Genomic DNA, 25,484 nt, shown 5'->3' on the forward strand with positions numbered 1-25,484 from the left:
ATATGGGAACACCACCACCTGCACGTTCCCCTCCAAGTCACACACCATCCCGACTTGGAAATATATCGCCGTTCCTTCATTGTCGCTGGGTCAAATTCCTGGAACTCCCTTCCTAACAGCACTGTGGGAGAACCTTCACCACACGGACTGCAGCGGTTCAAGGTGGCTCACCACCACCACCTTCTCAAGGGTAATTAGGGATGGGCAATAAATGCTGGCCTCGCCAGTGACGCCCATGTGCCATGAACGAATAAAAAAAAGTACAATGAATTTGGGCAGACTCTCTGCGGTCTCATGCCTACAGTGCAAAACATCCCATAATTCAGTATTAATTGGCACTAAAGCTCACTCAGAGGCCACTAGGACGGTGGAGTGGGACACAGAAATCATATAGTGGTTACAGTGTAGGGTACTTCTCTAATGTCAAATTGTAATAGTGTCCCCCACAGGGCAGCACCTCTGACAGTGCAACACTCCCTCATTATTACACTTGAGTATTGCTTTAGACTAAATTGTGAGGGCTACCCCCACCTATAACAATTGACACCATCTCAAAGAGCCTCTTATCCTAACCTCCGAAAGACACTGTTGGCTACCTTAAGGAAAACTGTGCTATCAATGGATAGCTCAGAAATATCTCAAAGTGGTTCACATACATTGAGTTACTGTGAAGTACACTGTAGGCAAACGCTGTAGCTATTTTGTCTCAACAAAATTTCACAAACAGCAAAGAGATGAATTGTGCAGAGTGTACGATCCCAGAAACAGCCAATGTAAAAGAGAAAGAACTTGCATTTATATAGTGTCTTTCATGACCTCAGGATGTCCCAAAGGGCTTTACAACCAATGAAGTACTTTTGAAATGTATTCACTGTTGTAATGTAGGAAATGCCAATTTGCACACAGCAAGGTCCCACAAACAGCAATAAGATAATCTGTTTTTAGTAATGTTGGTTGAGAGATAAATATTGGCCAGGACATGGGGAGAACTCCCCTGCTCTTCTTCAAAATAACCCCATGGGATCTTTTACATCCGCCTGAGAGGGCAGACAGGTCCTCGGTTTAACGTCTCATCTGAAAGACAGCACCTCCGACAGTGCAGCACTCCCTCAGTACTGCACTGGAGTGTCAGCCTAGATTATGTGCTCAAGTCTTTGGAATGGAACTTAAACCCACGACTTTCTGACTCAGAGGCGAGAGTGCTACGAACTGAGTCAAGTTAACACCAGGCATTTGTTTCTTTAGTGGTGTTGGTGGAGAGAGGAATGCTAAAGAGACACCAGGAGAACTCCCTCCTCTCCTTTGGAAAGTGCTACACACCTTGAACTTCCACCGGAACCACCAGAACTGTCAGATGTCTCATTAAAGGGGACGCCACCTCTGAAACTCCAGCCCTCCCTCAGTACTGCACTGTAGTGTCAGCCTCGGTTAACCAGAAGCCGCAGTACATACAACTGTCCGATAGGTCACTGCATCACCCCCTCTCCCCTCGCTTTTAATAAACGTTCAGCCAACATTGCTTCTTTCCTTTTTTATGCAGTGTTGTTTGAGAACAAAATGAAAGTACAAAGCTATACAACATGCACATGACAGCTCTTTACATAATATACATCTGACAGTAAAAAAATCATTCAAAGTCAAATCTCTGATAGAAAGGAGAAGCTTTGCAATTAACACGAAACAACATGAAATATCAGGACATTTCTCCCCTTTTTAAATACATAAACCATGTCAAAATTTACAATACAACATATATATGATTGATACAAAGTGCACACTTAGTTAAAGAGGCACTACCCCCTCGGGCTGGTTGGGGTCTAACTTCATTGGGGTTTCACTATGACCTTGGGCTGGTTGGTTCTAACTTCATTTGAGGTGCTCACATTTTGCGAACATTTGAGATTGTCCAACAGAAGAAAAAAAAATAAGGAGACATTGTGGTAAGGAATGTTTTTGGCTTGCAAGCTCAAAATTCCAGATGTAGAATAAACTAAGCAATTGGTCTCAGGGCTCGTGCATTGGGGAGGAGAAACCTCAGCTTCCAATCTCCCTACTACAATGATCCCCACTGGAAAGTACAAAGGTGCAAATGTTGGACGAGAACAGGATCAGACTTAAGATTGAACCCCCATACACTTACTGTCTAGCCTCATACTAAAAATAAGAATGACCCATTTTGATAAGGTAATGGAGGGCGACCAGTACCGATGGAATTGGGCCCCAATGAGAGTCAGTCACCTTAGGAGATGCTATTTCAGAACAGGATCAACAGTCATCAAGTAGCATTACACTCGAGTCCCTTATTAAGGATCTAAATCCTTTAAATAGTTTATAGGTTAACCAACAGTGCAGAACAATCTGTCATTTGACTGGACAATTTGTATTTGAAACATCCAATAAGAATCACAGGACCAAAAAGCTGGTCACACTTTTGGGTGCGTGGGATATGAATTACCCAAACAGAAAAAATTGTTTTTTTTGGTCATTTTTTGGCCATGAAAGGGGATAATGCTCCTTTAATACAAACCCAGGTTCACTGTACATACACACTATTCAGAACTCCCTATCAGGAACACTCACCTAGCAAGTGAAAAAAAAATACAGCAGAGATGATATTTGGACAGTCAGTGCTTCTTTAAAAAAAAATGATGTGAAGGGGTGATTGACAACTGCCAGCCCAGAGTGCTACTAATCTGGACACTGGCACCCACAATTTGCCACAAGGCCACAGTCACAGCCCACTACAGGACGAAGGCAGCCCAGAACTAGAGGTTCTCACAGCTTCCACACTATTGCCCCAATTTCATGATATTTCTAATGATAGTTGTGCATGGCCTACACCAGTGGGACCAGATTAATTGCACCACGTTGAACGGGGCAGCTACAGCCTTGCTGATAGACCTGGAGAGAATACCTATTATTACAATACTGATGTGTGATAACACAGACTTCCATTGAGTGGAACGTGGCTCTGCAATGCTGACGTATCAGGTCACCAGCGCACTGATGATTGTGCATCACTGGGCTATACTACAAGACTCCAATTTCTATTCGTGCACTATGAATTTTCTGACTCTGCACAGCAAAACCATTGGAGTTTTAATTGCAGCAGTTTGAACTGAAGTGGGCTGTGTCAACATGTAAACGGTGCTTGGGTGGTGGGAACTAAATTTCTGGTAGATACTACAACTGGGTCTCTACCAGCACTATCTGGGCAAGCCTGCGCTCAATGGCCAAGGGATATAGGATGTAGGAAATAGATATAGTGAGGCAGGGCTTCCAACCTGTGTTTGGGGCTTGGGGACCACAGAGCTCCTGACAAAGGGTCATCGACCTGAAACATTAACTCTGATTCTCTCTCTGAAGGTGCTGCCTGACCTGCTGAGTGTTTCCAGCATTTTCTGTTTTTATCTCCATATTGGTCCTGCCCTGTGTTTTAAATCAGCTGAGGTACTGACCCTGGGAGTAAAGGTCAAAAATATTAGATCAGCCCACACTGACATCACCTGAAATCCTCTAAGGACTGATGTTCAGAAAGGTAAAATGGAGAGTCCAGTTACCTGACCCTAGAGTACTTACTCAAAATCAAGACTATTCAGTTCAAGATGGAAACCCAAAGACAGAATGAAGACTAACTCTAGAGTTTACTTAGAGTATGATTTGGAAGTTCACCGCTAAGGTCTATCATGAAACTGTTGAGTGCATCCGAACATCTGCTGTAGTTAAAGCTGTATTTGGGACAGCTGCTATTAATTGTGGTAAGTGAGAACCCATTTATAGTAGCTCCATGGTGAGGCTTGTTTCACTAATTATTTCTACTCACCCAAAGATAAGTGATAAATTGCTGACTTTCTACAACCTTCTGATTCATAGGCAAGAGTATTACCAATTGAGCCAAGCTGACACATAGTAGTGAAAGATGGATCAAAATAGCATGACACATTTGGTTGTAATGAATTGTGGACTTGAGACCTGGCTGGTTTTGGTTCCAGATCTTTACAGGTACCCAACTGAAAAAAGCCTAATAGACCGGAAGAGTCCATGTTGACACTGGTCTATTGCTTGGTGAGACTCGTTACCTTAATCTCGGGACAACCTTATTTGAACTTAACTAATGAATTGGAAATAACGGGTGCTGGCTCAGTCTGCATCCTTATAATCTGATCGACTGGGATCAGTCCCTAAAACATTAAAGGATCTGGATACAACTTCCAACTTAACAATTCCTGCCTAGAAAACATTTCCAGTGTTGAGCTATGTCTGTCATGGACATTTTCTAACATCACTGTGCTGGTACTCAACAAGAAGAAGGAGATTGCCCTTCTACAGAGATGCTGTTACTATTTAATAGTCTAGGCTGTTCAGACTAACTACAGTCCTTATTCCATGTCTCTACAACCGTGTTTCTCCATGGTTTCTTTGCCCCTCAGAGGGACTGACTAAATTGTTCCTTTCGTGGAGTGACAATTTCTCAGTTGATTCCATGGTGTTTCGTTCAAAAGCTTTGAAGTATGCAGCATTTACAGCATGGGGGCTAGAGCTGTTTGATGTGGTTTGGTAGCTCTGGTGACTACTGGTCCCACTGGGAACCTGTTGGTCAAAGTTATTTAATGCTCCTGGCTGACACTGCAATGCTTTAATGTCTAGAATCCCTGATTTGCTCCAGAGTTCACCCTTGCCATTGACTGAAACATAATTCTTCATGATACACCCACTGAGGGTGGAATTTTGATAAAAACCATTGCGTTTCTGCAGTGACGGTCCTGGATCACTGACTTGACGTGAATGCTCTTGGCCATTGACATGCTGTTCATTGGCTTGAATTGCTCTTACTTTCAAACGGAGCTTATGTGGAAGAGCTGTTGTTTTGATCTCCTGGTGTGTGCCAGAATGCACTATCGTGTCATAGCCAAGACTGTCAGCTTTCTCTTGAGTGTCACTGTCAGAACCTTCAGAAAGCGTACAGTCTGATACCTTATCCATGGTAATGTTGGAATGTGCAATGATGCCTTGATCAGATGCTTGTGGTGGCTCAATAACAGAACATGGAGTAAAGGAGCATTCCAATGGCTCCTGTTTCTCAGTAGTAAAGATCTGGGAGATGGAATGATGAAGAAATTCACTGTCAGGACTTTGGAATCCAGGTCGTTTAACCGCCTCATTCTTGCTAATGGAATGGTGGGAGTTTAAATGTTCCAACACACCGTATGACTCAATGACAGATTGCTCAAAAGAAGACTTCCTAGAAGTCTCGATAACTGTGTGTTTCGACAATGAATGACCTGGCACCTTCTGTGCCTCAGTGTTTGAAAGTTCATGAGCATGCCGTTGAGTGACATCACTCGGGCCATTTGAGGAAGGTGGCTCGTGTAGTCCATTCGCAGACTTTGAAACAGTGTGTCCCATCAACTGTGCGTAGTCCACCCCGCGGTTCGAATGGGCTGTTTGGTTAGGTTGAGACACAGGAGATGAAAGGTGAAAGTCCTCCAGTTGTGCAGAATGAGTGTGAACATCTCCTCCACACCCTTGTGCCCTGTACTGAATAATGTCCCTGGGCACAAGGTTGTACTTAACTGGCTCCTTGTAACTTATGAATTCAATATCATCACAGCTGCTGTGTAAAGATGCTGCCTCACCTCCTCCATAGGTGACCCGCACACTCACAGCCTCCTTAATATCTTTCATAAGGTCCCTGTCCATGGAGCTGTCATCTTGCTTGACGACCCCATGAATCATAGGCTCTGGGCTGTCTCCAGCACTCGATGATCCGTCAGAAACATCAGACAGCGACCCCCTGGGTGAGTACTTGCTCATGGGGGTGAATCCACTCCCTCTACTCGAGTGTTCAGCCTCCGAAGAATCAGAGTTGAGGAGCACGGTGGAGCTGTTTGAATAGCTGCTGTAATACGAGCTCACCGAGTTTCCTGCCAGCTGTCGACTCTTCTCCGTGTACACAGCGGTGGTTATGAGCCCGAACCTCAACTTCAGAGCTAACAGTTCAGATTTCAGCCTGATATTTTCTTCATTCAGTGCCAGAACGCGATTCTCCAGGACCATGTCGCTGATCCGTCTCTTCTCCCGTGACCTTTTGGCTGCTTCATTGTTCTTGCGCCTCTTCTCCCAGTAGCTGGCATCTTTCTTCTCGTCAGATATGAACTCGCGTTTCCTCCGGCCGGAGATGCTGGGTTTGCTTTTCACCGTCCTGTTTCTCTGCGTCAGCCCTTCGTTGTAAGTGCCGAGAGCCTCCGAGAGACAGAGAGATGCTGAGCCTAGGTTCTCCATCTCCGAGTAGTAGCCGGATTCCATCGTGGCTCGCAGGCGACTCAAGCAAACCTGCTGGTCGAGATGGCTGGAGTTTTCTTTCAGTGGTTCTAAGACTTGATTTTGAGACCAATATTTCCTGTCATTTTGAAATGATGTCAAATTTAGTCTTCGGCCTAAGAGGAACACAAAACATATAGATTTTAATATTTATTCATATATTCCATGTTGAGCTGGTACTAAAAGAGAAAACATAAGGGAACATAATTGCTTGCTGTACCTACATGTTAACTTTCTGTGATTCGTGTACGAGGACACCCAAATCTCCTTGAATACCAATATTTCTTAGTCTCTCACCTTTTAAAAAATATTCTGTTTTTCTATTATTCCTACCAAAGTGAATAATCTCACATTTCCCCACATTATACTCCATCTACCACCTTCTTGCCCACTCACTTAACCTGTCAATATCCCTTTGCAGACTCTTTGTGTCCTCCTCACAGCTTACTTTCCCACCTAACTTTGTATCGTCAGCAAACTTGGATACATTACACTCGGTCCCCTCATCTAAGTCATTGATATATATTGTAAACAGCTGAGGCCCAAGCACCGATCCTTGCGGCACTCCACTAGTTACAACCTGACCCGTTTATTCCTACTCTCTGTTTTCTGTCCGTTAACCAATCCTCAATCCATGCTAATATATTACCCACAATCCCATGAGCCCTAATCTTGTGTAATGACCTCTTACATGATACCTTATCAAATGCCTTTTGAAAATCCAAATATACTACATCCACTGGTTCCCCCTTCTCTACCCTGCTAGTTACACCCTCAAAAAACTCTAATAGATTTGACAAACACGATTTCCTCTTCATAAAACCGTGTTGACTCTGCCTAATCATATTATGATTTTTCTAAGTGCCCTGTTATTATGTCCTTAATAATAGATTCTAGCATTTTCCCTACTACTGATGTCAGGCTAAATGGCCCATGGTTCCCTGTTTTCTCTCTCCCTCCTTTCTTGAATAGCGGGGTTACATTTGCTACCTTCCAATCCACGGGGACCATTCTAGTATCTAGGGAATTCTGGAAGATCAAAACCAATACATTCACTATCTCTGCAGCCACCTCTATTAAAACCCTAGGATGTAGACCATCAGTTCCAGGGGATTTGTCAGCTTTTAGTCTCATTAATTTCTCCAGTACTTCTTCTTTACTAATCTTAATTACTTTAAGTTCCTCACTCTCATTAGAGTCTTGGTTCCTGTCTATTTCTGGTATGTTAGACCATAAGACCATAAGAGATAGGAGCAGGGGTAGGCCATTTGGCCCCTCAAGCCTGCTCCGCCATTTATTGAGATTATGGCTGATCTGATTTTTATCTCAACTCCACTTTCCCGCCTTTTCCCCATATCCTTTGACTTCCTTGCTGATCAAAAATTTGTCTAACTCAGCCTTGATTTTATTCAATGACTCAGCCTCCACAGCTTTTTGGGGTAAAGAATTCCAAAGATTCACGACCCTCTGGGAGAAGAAATTCCTCCTCATTTCCGTCTTAAATGGGTGACCCCTTATTCTGAGACTATGCCCCCTAGTTTTAGATTCCCCCATGAGGGGTAACATCCTCTCAGCATCTACCCAATCGAGTCCCCTCAGAATCTTGTATGTTTCAATAAGATCTCCTCTCATTCTTCTAAACTCCAATGAGTATAGACCCAACCTGTTCAATCTTTCCTCATAAGACAACCCTTCCATACCCGGAATCAACCTAGTGAACCTTCTCTGAACTGCCTCCAATGCAAGTATGTCCTTCCTTAAATAAGGGCACCAGAACTGTACGCAGTACTCCAGGTGTGGTCTCACCAGCACCCTGTACAGTTGTAGCATGACTTCCCTGCTTTTATATTCCATCCCCCTAGAAATAAAGGCCAATATTCCTTTTGTTTTTGGCCAATGTTTTTGGGTCTTCTACTGTGAAGACAGATACAAAATATTTGTTTAACGTCTCTGCCATTTCCTTATTCCCCATTATAATTTCTCTTGTCTCTGCCTCACAAGGACCCATGTTTACTTTCGCTAATCTCTTCCTTTTTACATACTTGTAGAAGCTCTTACTGTCTGCTTTTATATTTCTTGCTAGTTTACTCTCATATTCAATTTTCTCCCTCTTTATCAATTTCTTAGTCATCCTTTGCTGATTTCTAAAACTCTCCCAATCCTCAGGCTTACTATTCTTTTTGGCAACATTGTCAGCCTCTTCTTTTAATCTAATACTATCCATAACTTCTCTTGTTAGCCATGGTTGGATCACTTTTCCAATGGAGTTTTTATTCCTCAAGGGAATGTATATTCATTGAGAATTATGAATTATTTCTTTAAATATTCACCATTGGTTACCTACCATCATACCTTTTAATCTAATTTCCCAATCTACCTTAGCCAACTCGCCCCTCATACCTACGTAATTGGCTTTGTTTAAATTTAAGACCCTAGTTTCGGACTTAACTACATTATTCTCAAACTCAATATGAAATTCTATCATGTTATGATCACTCTACCCCAGGGGATCCTTAACTATACGATTACTAATTAACTCTGTCTCATTACACAATACCAGATCTAAAATAGCCTGTTCCCTAGTTGGTTCCTCGACATACTGTTCTAGAAAACTGTCTCAAATGCATTCCATGAACTCGTCCTCCAAATTACTTTTGCCAATTTGGTTTGCCCAGTCTGTATGAAGATTAAAGTCCCCATTATTGCATTACCCTTGTTACATGCTCCTCTGATTTTCTGATTTATACTCTGTCCAACACTATAAATACTGTTAGGGGGCCTATTAACTACTCCCACCAGTGTTTTCTGCCCCTTGTTATTTCTTAGCTCCACCCATACTGATTCTACATCCTGATTTTCCGAGATAGGGAGAGAAATAGAGAATCAGAGAGATAGTAGGGGAGACAAAAAGAGAGAGAATGAGAAAGAGAGAGAGAAAGAGAGAGAGAAAGAAACGAAGGACAGAAGGTGAAAAAATAAAGAGGAAAATTAGTAAATTAGGATAAACGGGGGAAAAAAAAGAGAAAAATTAAAAGGCAGGAAACCAAAAAAAAAAGTTTAAAGGACGGATGCCTTTCTCAAAATTGCAAATCATTGAGAGAACTCAGTTGACTAGTAGCAATATTCAATGCTATGGGTGTGCCCTGGGCAAGTGCTCACATCACATCCGAGCAAGGCCAACGTGCGACCAAGAGAAAAAGTCCACCTTAACTCAGAAAGGGAAGGAAGTTCAGCTCCTTGATTCCACCCCAGAGTAGGATTACACGGCTGCTGGGCCTGAACACGCGTGTTGTGGATGACATGTAAAGAGATCAGTCTAGCACTCACACATGACGCTTCAACACACTAAAATAGGTCAGGGGACAATGAATATTCAGAAGCTTACAGTCAAAGCGAAGCTGGTTATGTACGTTTATCAAATTAGGTCACACTAAATGGTAAATGGTAGTGAGCAGAGGTTCCCTATCATCCCATAATCAAGAGGAAACAGGGTGGAGATTTTTATATTTATATACATATATACACACACATTATATATAAACACAATGAACTAAAATAATGCCAGTGGGAGCTGGCTTATGTAACCCAGGCTTTGTCACAAGATAACAAGAAAAGTAGGTCAGTAGCATTAACTGGACCAGTGCACGTAATAAGAGGGAGAGGGGAGGGAAGAGGGGAGGAGAGCAGTGGAGCAGAGGAGGGGAGGGGAGGAGAGGAGAGGAGTGGAGGAGTGGAGAGGAGAGGAGAGGAGAGGAATGGAGAGGTGAGGTGAGGCCAGGAGAGGAGTATTTCTTTAAATTACTACACTCCTCCACTGAAGGGATGGTACAGAATGTCCCTCAGTGTCTCTTTATCCCAAAGCAAGGACCTGCCTCTTCCTATTCTGTCCCTTTTGTTCTCTCCCCTCTGAAGGGGCCAGATCCCTTGCTCGTTCCTCCCAAGCCGCCATTCATTATGTGCGAGCCTAGACGGTGAGTGGAAGCAGGCTATTCCTCCATGAAAGGCCATGCCCGATATTCCCCGATGATTCCAGGGGATGAGGGATTTTAGTTACATGGATAGACTGGAGAAGGTGGGGTTGTTCTCCTTGGAACAGAGACGGTTGCGAGGAGATTTGTTAGAGGTATTCAAAATCATGAAGGGTCTGGACAGAGTAGATAGAGAGAAACTGTTCCCATTGGCGGCAGGGTCAAGAATCAGAGGACATAGATTTAAGGTGATTGGCAAAAAACCAAAGATGATATGAGGAAAAACTTTTTTACACGGCGAGTGGTTAGAATCTGGAATGCACTGCCCGAGGAGGTGGTGGAGGCAGATTCAATCATGGCCTTCAAAAGGGAACTGGATAAGTACTTGAAAGGAAAAAATTTGCAGGGCTACAGGGAAAGGGCGGGGGAGTGGGACTAGCTGGATTGCTCTTACATAGAGCCGGTGCGGACTCGATGGGCCGAATGGCCTCCTTCCATGCTGTAACCTTTCTATGATTCTATATCCACACTCACAGATTTCCCTGACTGATTTCCCCCCTCCTCCGTCCAGGTCGCCTGCAGGCATTGTTACTGCAGTTACTGAGATCAGCTAACTCAGCATAGCTCGGGGATTGAAGTTGGAACCCCTTGGCCCATGTGGTTCAGTATCTCTTCAGTTGGCATCATCAAATTCAGCCTTGCTTGCAGCTGGAGTGTATAAGAAGCTGCAGAAAGAATACATCAATTCCAGGAGCTGTGGATAAATCTATAGACGGCGCTGAGGCCAATGATATTGCTGTAGGCGAGTGTCAAAGTGGAAGAAACAAAAGAAAGAAAGTCTTGCATTTATATAGGAACCTCAGGATGTCCCAAAGCGCTTTACAGCCAATTAAGTACTTTTTGAAGTGTAGTCACTGTTGTAATGTAGGAAATGCGGCAGCCAATTTATGCACAGCAAGATCCCACAAACAGCAATGGGATAATGACCAGGTAATCTGTTTTTAGTGATGTTGGTTGTGGGATAAATGTTGGCCAGAACACCAGGGAGAACTCCCCCTGCTCTTCTTCGAAACAGTGCCGTGGGATCTTTTACATCCACCTGAGAGGGCAGATGGGGGGGGTCTCGGTTTAACATCTCATTCAAAGGACGGCACCTCAGACTGTGCAGCACCCCCTCAGTACTGACCCTCCGACAGTGCAGCACTCCTTCAATACTGCACTCGGAGTGTCAGCCTAGATTTTGTGCTCAAGTCTCTGGAGTGGGACTACAAACCCACAACCTTGTGCCTCAGAGGTGGGAAGCACTAGCACTGAGCGACCTCCTACTCTCCCTTCAGCAAGGGAAGCTGCTAGGGGACAACGATGCAGTGTTTGTTAGTCCTGGCCTGACCGTGTGTGAACAAACCACACTCGCATCCAGATCCCAAAGGCAGTGTAGTCCAGCCCCATGTGACTCAGTGTTTTTGGATAGGTTCCCTGACTGGAAGAAATTAGTAAGCGTCTCTGCTTTTGTACTAAGATTAGCGATGCCCTAGATTATGTTGGTGGCTAAGATTTATCAGACTTACAGTTTCGAGCCAGGAGGAAATGTAAACTGCACTAAACACAATAAGCTGCATTGAAGGGCAAGAATGTTAGCCTGCTGAGGGACTGCAGCCAAAACGCTCAAATTGTTCAACTTCAACAAACAGCCAAGTGTCATGGCAACAAGTTATCTCACTGAGGTGATTCCATGGGGAGGGATGTGGACACTGGAGGGGAGGGGAGAGGAGGGGAGGGGGCATCTTCTCAAAATGAGTCTTTTTTTGGAGGTCTGACACGTGGCAAAAACCATCACCACCAGTAAAATACCACAAAAAAAAACCAAACACTGAGAAATACATATAAGCAAGAATTTCTGTTTGACTGAGATGGAGTACACACTCTCTGTTCTCAGTGACACACCCAGTCTAGAGGGCCTAGGTACAGACTGGCAGCAACCAGGGCTCAAAAACTGGGAAGCTGCCAGAACCTGTGATGACTTCAGTCTATCTGTACCTGACTGCGCACCAGTCTATCTGTATCTGACTGTGTGTCAGTCTATCTGCATCTAACTGTATAGTTGTACCTGTGTATCGGTGTGTATCAATGGAACTGTAGCTGTGTATCAGTGCAACTGTACCTGTGCAACAATGTAACTGTGTAACAATGTAACTGTAGCTGTGTATCAATGTAACTGTACCTGTGCATCTATGTAACTGTACCTGTGTATCAGTGTGTATCAATGTAACTGTACCTGTGTATCAGTGTTTATTAATGTAAATGTACCTGTGTATTAGTGTGTATCCATGTAACTGTACCTGTGTATCAATGTGTATCAATGTAACTGTACCTGTGTATCAGTGTTTATTAATGTAACTGTACCTGTGTATTAGTGTTTATTAATGTAAATGTACCTGTGTATTAGTGTGTATCAATGTAACTGTACCTGTGTATCAGTGTAACTATACCGCACTGTATCAGTGTAACTATACCGCACTGTATCAGTGTAACTATACCGCACTGTATCAGTGTAACTGTGCTTGTGTTTTAGCCAGAGTTTTATATCAGAGAATACAACGGAAATGTTACATTTTTAATGAGTTGCTGAGTTTTAAAGCTTTGACTTTGGTCTAAAGATTAGAAGTGAAGTCTCAGTTAACCTTAGAAACAATGAGGCCGAGCGGATATAAAGATTCATCTCAGTGACATTTGGAGACAGTCCCTAAATCTTATCACAGAAATTCAAGTTTCATTGCTTCCCATGTTTATCAGCAGTGAGGATCAGTGGGGTTGTTTGAAGGAATGACATCACCACAAAACCATTACAACAGTGCACACAGACTAAAAGGTAAACAGCTAGCAGATGTATATGAATGGATACATCAGTCCTTGTACTGTGGGCTAATGTGCGTCTCAGTATTAACTGCACAGTGTCCTCTGCCTGTGAATTCTATAAGCTTGGGAAACCGTACCGCAGCCAGAACTCCAGGCACCAGATACAGAGTGGGGTGGGCCGTGTGTAGGTAATGGAGGAGCTGGCTTCAGAGAATGGCACAGACTGGGTGATGGAGGAGCTGGTATCAGAGAGTGGGACAGACTGTGTGTGGGTAATGGTGGAGCTGGTTTCTGAGAGTGGGACAGACTGTGTGTGGGTAATGGTGGAGCTGGTTTCTGAGAGTGGGACAGAATGTGTGTGGGTGATGGAGGAGCTGGTATCTGAGAGTGGGACAGGCTGTGTGTGGGTGATGGAGGAGCTGGTTTCTGAGAGTGGGACAGACTGTGTGGGTAATGGTGAGCTGGTATCTGAGAGTGGGACAGACTGTGTGTGGGTGATGGAGGAGCTGGTATCTAAGAGTGGGACAGACTATGTGTGGGTGATGGAGGAGCTGGTATCTGAGAGTGGGACAGACTGTGTGTGGGTGATGGAGGAGCTGGTATCTGAGAATGGGACAGACTGTGTGTGGGTGATGGAGGAGCTGGTATCTGAGAGTGGGACAGACTGTGTGTGGGTGATGGAGGAGCTGGTATCTGAGAATGGGACAGACTGTGTGTGGGTGATGGAGGAGCTGGTATCTGAGAGTGGGACAGACTGTGTGTGGGTGATGGAGGAGCTGGTATCTGAGAATGGGACAGACTGTGTGGGTGATGGAGGAGCTGGTATCTGAGAGTGGGACAGACTGTGTGGGTGATGGAGGAGCTGGTATCTGAGAGTGGGACAGACTGTGTGGGTGATGGAGGAGCTGGTATCTGAGAGTGGGACAGACTATGTGTGGGTGATGGAGGAGCTGGTATCTAAGAGTGGGACAGACTGTGTGTGGGTGATGGAGGAGCTGGTATCTGAGAGTGGGACAGACTATGTGGGTGATGGAGGAGCTGGTATCTAAGAGTGGGACAGACTGTGTGTGGGTGATGGAGGAGCTGGTATCTAAGAGTGGGACAGACTGTGTGTGGGTGATGGAGGAGCTGGTATCTGAGAGTGGGACAGGCTGTGTGGGGGTGATGGAGGAGCTGGTATCTGAGAGTGGGACAGACTGTGTGTGGGTGATGGAGGAGCTGGTATCTAAGAGTGGGACAGACTGTGTGTGGGTGATGGAGGAGCTGGTATCTGAGAGTGGGACAGACTGTGTGGGTGATGGAGGAGCTGGTATCTAAGAGTGGGACAGACTGTGTGGGTGATGGAGGAGCTGGTATCTAAGAGTGGGACAGACTGTGTGTGGGTGATGGAGGAGCTGGTATCTAAGAGTGGGACAGACTATGGGCTCGAATTTAGCAGGCCTGCGGGTTCCCAGCGGGTGGTCCTCCGGGAGCGTCGAAAACGCGGACGGGTAATTGTTCGCGTCCCCCACGCGATCGCGGGATAATTGGACCCATTAAGGCCTGCTTCCGGGTTCTGCGCTCCCCAGCTGCGTGCCGGCCGGCTGCGCATGCGCAGTACCGTCGACGCGATGTAGGAGCTCCAGTTAAAGGGGCAGTCTCCCAAAGCCCCTCCTGCTGCAAGCAAGAGGTCTGGGAGAATGGCTCAACCAAGGGGAAAGGCTGCGCCCCGTTTTTCAGATCTGGCACTGCAGCTGATGCTGGAGGGCGTGAGGAGGAGGAGGGAAACACTCTTCCCTGAGGATGGGCGCAAGTTCCCTGCCGCCGCAACCAGGAAGGCATGGGCAGAGGTGGCGGCGGAGGTGAGCAGCAGGGGCAACACCCCAAGGACTTGGGAGCAGTGCCGCAAGCGCTTCAATGACCTGACTAGGTCTGGCAAGGTGAGTACACCAACGCACCCTCCCACATCCCGTCCCCACCATCACGCCAAGCAGATCACAACCCCCTCCTGCACAGCCACCACTGCGCTCCATCAGCAATCCTCACAGCCACTCATTCACCATCCTCGCCGTGCACGCAAGTACCCACCGTCCCTGACCCCACCCGAACACTACCACACACCCCAATCCCCATGCAATGGGATGGGCACGTGGCCCACACTTCCTCCCATCCGTTCCGCGCCACGCTCAACCCAACCACACCGATGCTCGATGCGTCTCACGATGCAAGACGCACCCACTCACACATCTGTGTTTTGCCTTCACAGGAGAAGAGGAGCAAGAACAACCGCGAAAGGGCACGCACCGGAGGTGGGCCGCCGCAAGTGGTGGAGCTCACCGACGCAGAGGTGGAGGCGCTCGACCTCGCCCGCACGCGACATTGCCTGTCGGTGGCCGATGGCGAGTGTGTCGCTGCCGAAATGGGCGGTAAGGGAAAGCTGACACTCAACACCCATGATCGCGAGTGACCGTATCATCACCTGCCATCAGGCGCACTGTCAAGTTGGTCCACATGCCTCAAAGTGCCCTCTGTTCTCTTGCAGGTGCGTCTTTGGATCAAGCGAGCATGGAGGGCGATTCCTCAGAGGACATGGCGGTCTCTGAGGGTGCATCGTCACATCAGAGCCAACCATCCACCAGCGCAGAGACACGCACCTCGGTGGGTCCCCCTCGCCAACTAGTTGGGGTAGCACTTGGTGAGTCACTGCGCACGAGTGAGCATGAGCAGACCCTGGTGGCAGGGGCAGCCGCGGAGGGTCCGCGACGGAGGGAGCACTCATCTCCAGGCTCTGCTCAGCCGGACCCAGATGCTGAACCCAGGGGGCCACCAGAGAAAAGGAGAGTCGTCGAGGGCCACCAGCTAATTGCTGAGGTGCTGGCAGAGGTGCCGCGCGCATTGTCCACAATAGCGCAGGCGATGGAGGAGTCCACCTCCTGCATGTGGGCATTGGTGGCGCAGGCACAGGAGGGTACCGGCGACACAGTGTCGCGGGTAGGTGCGGGACTGTCTGCGGTGGAGGACAGGCTGGCCTCCCTCGAGCGTCACGCACAGCTCCACTTCGAGTCCTTGCAGGCCCTCACAACGTCTGTACGGATTCAGGGTGAGCAACATTCCGACGCCACCAACAGGCTGAGGGATACACTAGGGGTGGCCTTGCAAGGCCTCACACATGCCATCCAAACTGCCGTCCAGCAGGGTGGAAGGGGTGATGTGGGCCGAGGCCAAGAGAGGGATGATGGTGACCGGGGACATGGAAGCGGGGACGCCTCTCAAGGCGTCCCCACGTCCCACCCGTCGCCCACCTCTCAACCAGCACCCGCAATGGTGCCTCCTCTCCAGGTGGCCGAGTCTGCCCCTGCCCCGGTGCAGGAGGAGCAGTCTGTGGAGGTGCCCTCACGGGCACCGAAACCCAGGGGCCGTCCGCCAAAAGCATCTACCCGGTCAAGGCAAGAAGACGAGCAACCTGCCACTACCTCTGCTGGAGCCACAGGGGTAGCACCACGTAGGGGTTCCCGGAGAAGAATCCCAAAGGCCTTATAATCACAAAGGGAATACACCAGGGTGTTTATTATTTTGTACTTTGTTTCTTAAATGATGTCACATTCCACATATTAAATAGTCTATTCTCACCACTCCTGCCACCTCTCGTCCATTCTTCCGCGGCTTGTGCAGTAGTTGCGTTCCGTGGAGGCCATCATGACGGCGAACACCTGCTGCCACCCATTGGGCACACTGCTGTGGGTGCAGGATTACTGGCAGCACTCTTCAGTGGAGGGGGCTGGTATGGCCGCTCGCATGTGCAGGTGAGGAGATGCGAGCGCCTCGCAGTGTCTGACTCTAGGAGAACCGTTGACGTATGAGTGCGTCCCTGGCCCGGCGACCATCCCGGTGAGTCGCGGCTCGGCGCATGGGTCGTCCAACATCCTCGGGCGCGTCCTCCTCCTCCTCCTCCGCCTCCTCCTCCTCCTCCTCCTCCTCCTCCTCGCCCTCGCCTTCCTCAATGTGGGTGGCGGGTGTGGATGGGGCCTCCTCCAGCGGCACCCCTCTCTGTTGGGCCATGTTGTGCAGGGCACAGCAGACAACTATGATTCGTCCCACTCTGAATGGTGTGTATTGGAGCGCTCCCCCAGAACGATCAAGGCACCTGAAGCGCATCTTGAGAAGCCCTATGGTCTGCTCAATTGTAGACCTGGTAGCAGTGTGGCTGTCATTGTACCGACGCTCCGGCTCGGTGATGGGGTTCCTCAGAGGTGTCATGAGCCACGTGTGGAGGGGATACCCCTTGTCGCCGAGGAGCCAGCCGTTGCCGGCGTTGGGTGCCTGCAGGATGGGCGGGACGGCGGACTCCCTGAGGACGAAGGCATCGTGGCAGCTGCCGGGGTATCTGGCGCACACGTGTAGGAATCTCTGGCGGTGGTCACAGATGAGCTGGGCGTTCATGGAGTGATACCCCTTCCTGTTGATGAACAGCCCTGGCTCATGCGGAGGTGCCCGTATTGCGATGTGGGTGCAGTCGATTACACCCTGCACCCGTGGGAAGCCGGCCATGGCATGGAATCCAACCGCCCTCTCCATCTGGCTGCGCTCGTCCATGGCGAAGTTGATGTAGTGGGAGGCCCTGCGGAACAACCCATCGGTGACCTGCCTTATGCACTTGTGTGCAGAGGACTGACAGACCCCGGTGATGTCCCCGGTGGCACCCTGGAAGGAACCAGATGCGAAGAAGTTGAGGGCAGTGGTGACTTTGACGGCGACAGGTAAGAAGATGCTGCTTGGTCCATCAGGGAGCAGCTCGTCGTTAAGGAGGCTGCAGATGTCGGCGACTACCTGGCGATTGACTCTGAGCCTCCGTATGCACTGCTCCTCGGAGAGGTCCATGAAGCTGAGCCTCGCTCTGTACACCCTGTGCGGAGGGTAGTGCCTCCTGCGACGCATCTCTCTCTGCGGTTGCCCTCCCTCCTGCTGTGCAGGTGGGTGTGCCGCAGCACCGTGTTGGGGGGCCCCACCTCTCCGAGGCGGACGGCGTGGACTGTGAGGCTGCTGGGGCTGGTCATCCTGTTCGTCCTCCGACGATGTCAACGCACCACCCATCTGGCAGGTGTTGGTGTGAGGGGTTGTGCAGGGTAGGTGGGTGGGTCCTCGGACTGGGGCTGCGGTTTCGTGTCGGTCTGTCCTCTGGCTTGGCGGGGGTTGGTGGAGGGCAGGGGTTGCCCTATGTGACGCGGTGGCCTCCTGCGTGGGTGAGGGCGCTCCCCCGTGGAGCGCACCTTGGCACCTGGCACAGGCTGCTGGCTGCAACACGCCTGGTTTGAAGGGTCCTGTTTCCCCCAGTGTGGGAAACTGACTGCTTTGACCGTAAAATCCCACACTTCCTCTTTTGACAGCTGCTTCAGCTCATTAACTGACCACAACGAGCAAGTTAAGTGCTCTCAAGTGGAACCCCGCTGGCTTTAATTGCCTGCGGGATTCCCACCAGCGGGGCTTGCGCGCGCAGCCCCGCACGTCAGCGCGGTACCCGGAAGTGGCCGGGATTTCGTCCGAATCCGGTCACGTGATCGGAGATCGGGATTTTCGGGGCCCCCCCGCTGGAAACCCGCCGGAAACCCGACCCTAAAATCGAGCCCTATGTGTGGGTGATGGAGGAGCTGGTATCTAAGAGTGGGACAGACTGTGTGTGGGGGTGATGGAGGAGCTGGTATCTGAGAGTGGGACAGACTGTGTGTGGGTGATGGAGGAGCTGGTATCTGAGAGTGGGACAGACTGTGTGGGTGATGGAGGAGCTGGTATCTAAGAGTGGGACAGACTATGTGTGGGTGATGGAGGAGCTGGTATCTGAGAGTGGGATAGGTTGTGTGTGTGGGTGATGGAGGAGCTGGTATCTAAGAGTGGGACAGACTGTGTGTGGGTGATGGAGGAGCTGGTATCTGAGAGTGGGACAGACTGTGTGGGTGATGGAGGAGCTGGTATCTGAGAGTGGGACAGACTGTGTGGGTGATGGAGGAGCTGGTATCTGAGAGTGGGACAGACTATGTGTGGGTGATGGAGGAGCTGGTATCTAAGAGTGGGACAGACTGTGTGTGGGTGATGGAGGAGCTGGTATCTGAGAGTGGGACAGACTATGTGGGTGATGGAGGAGCTGGTATCTAAGAGTGGGACAGACTGTGTGTGGGTGATGGAGGAGCTGGTATCTAAGAGTGGGACAGACTGTGTGTGGGTGATGGAGGAGCTGGTATCTGAGAGTGGGACAGGCTGTGTGGGGGTGATGGAGGAGCTGGTATCTGAGAGTGGGACAGACTGTGTGTGGGTGATGGAGGAGCTGGTATCTAAGAGTGGGACAGGCTGTGTGGGTGATGGAGGAGCTGGTATCTAAGAGTGGGACAGACTGTGTGTGGGTGATGGAGGAGCTGGTATCTAAGAGTGGGACAGACTGTGTGTGGGTGATGGAGGAGCTGGTATCTGAGAGTGGGACAGACTGTGTGGGTGATGGAGGAGCTGGTATCTAAGAGTGGGACAGACTGTGTGTGGGTGATGGAGGAGCTGGTATCTGAGAGTGGGACAGACTGTGTGGGTGATGGAGGAGCTGGTATCTAAGAGTGGGACAGACTGTGTGTGGGTGATGGAGGAGCTGGTATCTGAGAGTGGGACAGACTGTGTGTGGGTGATGGAGGAGCTGGTATCTAAGAGTGGGACAGACTGTGTGTGGGTGATGGAGGAGCTGGTATCTGAGAGTGGGACAGACTGTGTGGGTGATGGAGGAGCTGGTATCTAAGAGTGGGACAGACTGTGTGGGTGATGGAGGAGCTGGTATCTGAGAGTGGGACAGACTGTGTGGGTGATGGAGGAGCTGGTATCTGAGAGTGGGACAGACTGTGTGTGGGTAATGGTGGAGCTGGTATCTGAGAATGGGACAAAGTCAGGTATCCAAAGGAGGACAGATTGTATTGGTGATGGGAGAGTTTTGACTTCCATCAGACATCTCAAATTGTAAAAACTGCACAAACTTTACAGGTTTCCTGTGGCTCTCTCTCAGTATACACTCACCAGTCATGTACTGGGTAGTGTACATGTATTTACACCCTCTCTCATCACACAAGCAGCATCCCTTTCACACTCGATTTACCCAATGGTAATAGTGAACAATCAGGAAGCCTAACTTCCTCTTTCAGATTACACCAGAGTCATTTCTATTACATAACCTTTGTCTGTTTCAAGCCAAGAAAAGCTACGTGCATCTCTTCAGGGAAGGACAGCTCCTTTACCAAGAGGCCACTCTCTCCGCTCTCCATCCTTCGAAGCAGGTGGAATGAAGCTATTTCTAGAAGAACTGGCACTAGTTTAAATGTCCCATTATCCAGTGCATCGGTTGTACTGCTAATTTTACACACGAGTTTAAAAATGGCAGCACTGTTTAAGTCACTTCCCTATAGTTTGCTTAAAAATAGGAATTAAATATAGATTCATGAACCAAATGTCACAGCACCCAGGTTCCCTATGTAATCCAAGTCCTTAAGCTGGGTTGTGTAACATTACTGTACAAAGGCCTAATGCATCTGTATGAAGTCACTTTGGTCACTGTTTCAATGGAGGTGTTAATCGAACCGTAATATCGCACCGCAAAATTTGAAGACTATATCTTGAAACTTTAGAAATAAGAAATGGCAAACTGCAGGTCAGACAACAGCAGAACATGCTGGAAACACACAGCAGGTCGGCTAGAGTCTGTCGAGGATAGGAAGGATCTGCCTCACATCCTGAACAGTAACCGGTATCTCTCTTTACAGATGCCGGTCAGCTTGCTGTGTACGTTCGCCGCATTTGTTGTTTGAAATTTGAAGGCAGGTTTGCTTTTTGAAGGAAAGGTGTTCAGATTCTCCAGCAAGTCAGATGTTTTGCGATTGCTCTTTTCTATCCCGCCTTCTATTTAGAACACCCCCACCCACCAACAGTTTTCAGTGTGTACTTTTGGACGGCTCGCAAAATTATTGTAAAGTTTAACATTTACACATTACATAGAATTACATAAAACGTACAGCACAGAAACAGCCCATTCTGCCCAACTGGTCTGTGTCAGTGTTTATGCTCCAAATGAACCTCCTCCCACCTGACTTCATCTAACCCCATCAGCATATCCTTCTATTCCTTCCCCCCCCCCTTACACTTATTTAGCTTCCCCTTAAAAGCATCTATGCTATTCACCTCAACCATTCTATGTGATAGCAAGTTTCACATTCTCACCACTCCCTGGGTAAAGAAGTTTCTCCTGAATTCCTTATTGAATTTATTAGTGACTATCTTATATTTATGGGCACCTACTTTTGGACTCCCCCACATGTTGAAACATCTTCTCTACGTCTACCCTATCGAACCCCTTCAGAATTTTAAAGACCTCTATCAGGTTACCCCTCAACATTCACTTTTCTCAAGAAAAGAGCCCCAGCCTATTCAGCCTTTCCTGATAGTTATAACTCTGACAAGAGTCTACATCTGAAATGTGACCCAATCTGTTCCATGTTCAGTTGCTGACAGAACTCTTTGTGTATTTCCAGTCATTTCTGTTCACGTAATGTAAAACCAGAATTTGCATAGCTCTGAAGGTTAGGGAACCCAGAAACATATGGTGCTGTGTTTATTTTTAGAGAGTGAGAGAGTCAAAATAGATTACATTTTTAAACTGGAATGAGCGAGTCTCACTCCAAATGAGCAAGGATTAAACATGGCCAGTTTCGCATCAGAACAATCCTGCATTTATATAGCACCTTTCACAACCTCAGGACGTCCCAAAGGGCTTTACAGCCAACTAAGACGTTTTGAAGTGTAGTCACTGTTGTAATGTAGGAAAATGCAGCAGCCAATTTGTGCACAGCAAGGTCCCATAATCAGCAATGAGACATAAAACCAGCTAATCTGTTCTGGTGGTGTTTGTTGAGGGATAAACAAGGCATAATGGCATCATGTAAAAGATCCCATGGCACTGTTCAACGAACAGTAGGAGAGTCCCAGGTTTAATGTCTGCTGAGTTAGCTGATCTCAGCCCAGGCAACAGGTGGGGTTCGAAAATTAGCCTCGGTTTCCCTGGGGCTAGAATGGAGGGAGAAAAAAATCTACCAGGGTTCCCCACTTGTGATTGCTGTCCAATGACCCCTACTGGAAGTATGTGCAGACATCACCTGAGGAAGGTTCAAGGTCAACTAGGATGCTCTTCAAGGGTGAATAGCCTCCCAGCACTCACTTTCTGGGTAGACACACTTGAACAAGTTTCCAGATGCCAGTGGGCATCCATGCAAATGTACCCCAACATGAGTCAGTGTCATTGGGAATATTGAAGGGGAAAAGACAGTTAACACCAAGGTATACTAGGAAGTAAATATTAATGAGTGCCAGCTTGGCTCAGTTGGTAGCACTATTGTCTCTGAGTTAGACGGTTATGAGTTCAAACCCCACTCCAGAGACTTGAGCACATAATCCAGGCTGAGGCTCCAGCGCAGTACTGAAGGAGTACTGCACTGTCGGAGGTGCTGTCTCAGGTGGAGCCAGAAGATCCTACAGCAATATTCGAAGAAGAGCAGGGGAGTTCTCCACGGTGTGTTGGACAACATTTATCCCTCAACCAAGATTATCTGGTCAATACCTTATTGCTGTTTTTTGCACCTTGGCTGCCACATTTCCTTTATTTATCCCTCAACCAACACCTAAAAACAGATTATCTGGTCATTGCTGTTTGTGGGAGCTTGCTGTGTGATTTGGTTTCACATTTGCCTATGTTACAACACTGACTGCACTTAAAAAATACTTAATTGTCTGTAAAGCACTTTGGGACATCTGAGGCACTATATAAATGCAAATTTGTTCCAATTATGAAAAAATTAGATTTTTAATCTCTGGAATAAATATAAAGCAGGTTTCTGTTGAAATGGACCATTTTCTGAGTCAGTGTCCCTTAAGGTTAAAGTTGATTAAAGTCCTACAGTCAGACTGACCTGCAATCCTAAGAGCTGATTCAAAACTATTCGAACTGGTTTATCTTTATTCAGCTTTACCTGACAATCCTGCTCACTCAACTATTGGTTCAATTAATTTCTCCCTGGCCACTTTTTCTCCGTGTGTTGTTTAATCATTAACTTTTGTCTAAAGTTCTTTGTTAAAGCCACAAAAAAAAAGAACTTAAATACAGTCGAAACATAATGACTACAAGTCACTTTAATGTGACTAGAACCCCCCTATCCAGGAAGCACCGTTTTCTTAAAATGTTTCCAGTGATAAGTCATTGCTCGGTTTCTATTTAAAGCGCCTTTGTTTCACTTGCTCTGCTCTCTCGTTTTCCTCACATTCTGTTAATGGGTAACTCATTCTGGTAACCATGCGTTTGAAATCCCAGTGCATAAGGAGCCAAACTCCCACTCCCAATAAATACATTGCAAAATGCCACAAATGTTTGTTGGACCCCAAAAAAGTGACGCACCCCACCCATTCAAATACAACCTGGAACAAGAGATTGTTGCAAAAACGGAAGGTTCTTGACGTTCAGCTAAATGTACAATGCAACAAGGAATCAGCAATATCCACGGCAAACGTAGGGTTAATGGGAGCGTATTAGAACTGTCAGAAGCTGCATTCATTTTTGGAATCTACTCCCCCGCAACTAACGTGCAATTTTATATCTGTACATAATGCAAGTAAAGTTTAATAATAGAACGAGCAAGATATAAGTCCACTCTTCCTGTCGCGTAGAGCTCTATAAATAAACTCCCTTGTTACTGTGTCTCTCTGATCCTGCAATCAGTTTCAGAGTTTCATTAAAATAAATTCAAACATCTTGTATTTTATGCAAATTGACAATATAGAATTCGAGCACTGGTATTTAAATAATAATTAATATTATAGAGCACAAGGAACGTATAAAATCCTGAGACTCCCTTACTAGAAAACTATTTTCAGTGTTTATATATGTAAATAATCTAACATACATTACAAGTCTCTCTCCCACACACACATATAAACCACGGTTACCTACAGTCAAGCACGGCTCTCCGCCACTTAATTAGATCAACATGTACCAGTCATCTACACCACACTGACCTACTTTACATGCAAGTGGAGAAAAGCAGCTAGCATTAGGGAAAGCTTTGCCAAGGCTGGCAAAATAAAACACAGGAGAGAGAGAGAGACAGAGAGATCATCACTATACATATACATTGAGATTCGACACTGTACCTTCTCATTAGAATTAACACAAAGCTCTCAAGTTGTGAACTGTTCTTGGTTCCTTTTCTAAATATAATATATACACATTTCTATATATATATATTATATATTTGTCTTCCTGGGGATCTTGCCTGTGTGGATCCTGTAGTGCCTTGTGGCTTTGCTGGCTGTGTCCTCTGCTCTGGCTTGTATTATTGTACCTTTCCCTTCCTCATTGCCAGGAACTGTGGGGATATGTGTTAGTAGGTCGCTGGTTGCATAACAGCCACTTAACTGCCTAGTCACGTTTGAGTTGGGCTTTTTTTCTCTCTCTCTCTCCCCCTTTCTTTTTTTTTGCGCAGTGGGAAGGAGAACCCAGGCAAGCAGCCAAGAGAGCCGGAGGAGAACACAGCAGAGTGAGCCACGGAGAGAGAGAGAGAGACCTATCGACAACATTAGGGGGAGGGGAACGAATGATTTGTACAAGAAACACACACACACACAATGGAAAGAGGCACAAAAATAGAGGGAGTGAGAAAGGAGGAGATAACAAATTCAAAACTTATTGGGAAATTAATATAATACATATAAATAGCAAATGAAAGGCTGGTGAGCAGGCGATAGGTTTCTCCAAACATTGCAATACTACACACAAAAGGTAAGGGGCAATGAGAGAGAAATCTGATTCACAGTTAAATATGCAGCATTCTGCTTTCTCAGCATGGCATTGAAACAAAAGAGATGCGAGAGCAGAGCAGCACCCAGTGTCACACAGCCTTGATATCACACTGCTCCGGCCAATGCTCACGTCGTTAACGCCGCCGTTAAAATAGCGTACGAAAGGATCTCCTGCAAATGTGTTAACCGTGGCCGTTCACCGTCACATCAAAGCCCAAAATGAAATGAAGAACGGGAGGAGGGAGGGGGGAATAAGAGGAGAGTTCTCATAACCTATAATAGCAAAATACACTGACTGGATAAAGAAAACACTGCCCCTCCTCCCATCCACCCATCGCTCTTACATCTGATGTGTGTCCAGATGTCACACTTTGTTCCAGACATAAAACCATCTTCATAAAAGACAGGACCAGTCATTGCCTTGGAACTTGCAGTTTACAAACAATTTACATTTGTCCTGTAAATGACCTCGTTCACAACTACTTGGATTTACCTGTTTAG

At 47.1% G+C, this 25,484-nt stretch overlaps 1 protein-coding gene across 2 annotated transcripts; it reads right to left on the minus strand.

The window, feature by feature from the left end:
• Nucleotides 1–1,524: 1,524 nt before the first annotated feature.
• On the minus strand, nt 1,525–25,168 carry LOC137304493 (uncharacterized). 2 transcript variants are annotated; one of them, XM_067973113.1, is made up of 2 exons: nt 25,114–25,168; nt 1,525–6,437 (listed from the first exon to the last, which is right to left on the minus strand). In XM_067973113.1, exon 2 carries the CDS (start codon nt 6,304–6,306, stop codon nt 4,393–4,395), a length of 1,914 nt encoding a protein of 637 aa, XP_067829214.1. In that variant the 5' UTR covers nt 6,307–6,437; nt 25,114–25,168; the 3' UTR covers nt 1,525–4,392. The 2 variants fall into 2 exon arrangements, with proteins under 2 accessions (XP_067829214.1, XP_067829213.1); XM_067973112.1 differs by lacking the exon at nt 25,114–25,168 and adding an exon at nt 24,336–24,537.
• Between the last annotated feature and the right edge of the window lie 316 nt (nt 25,169–25,484).

The sequence above is a fragment of the Heptranchias perlo genome, chromosome 37 (genome assembly GCF_035084215.1).
Source record: "Heptranchias perlo isolate sHepPer1 chromosome 37, sHepPer1.hap1, whole genome shotgun sequence".
Taxonomy (NCBI): domain Eukaryota; kingdom Metazoa; phylum Chordata; class Chondrichthyes; order Hexanchiformes; family Hexanchidae; genus Heptranchias; species Heptranchias perlo.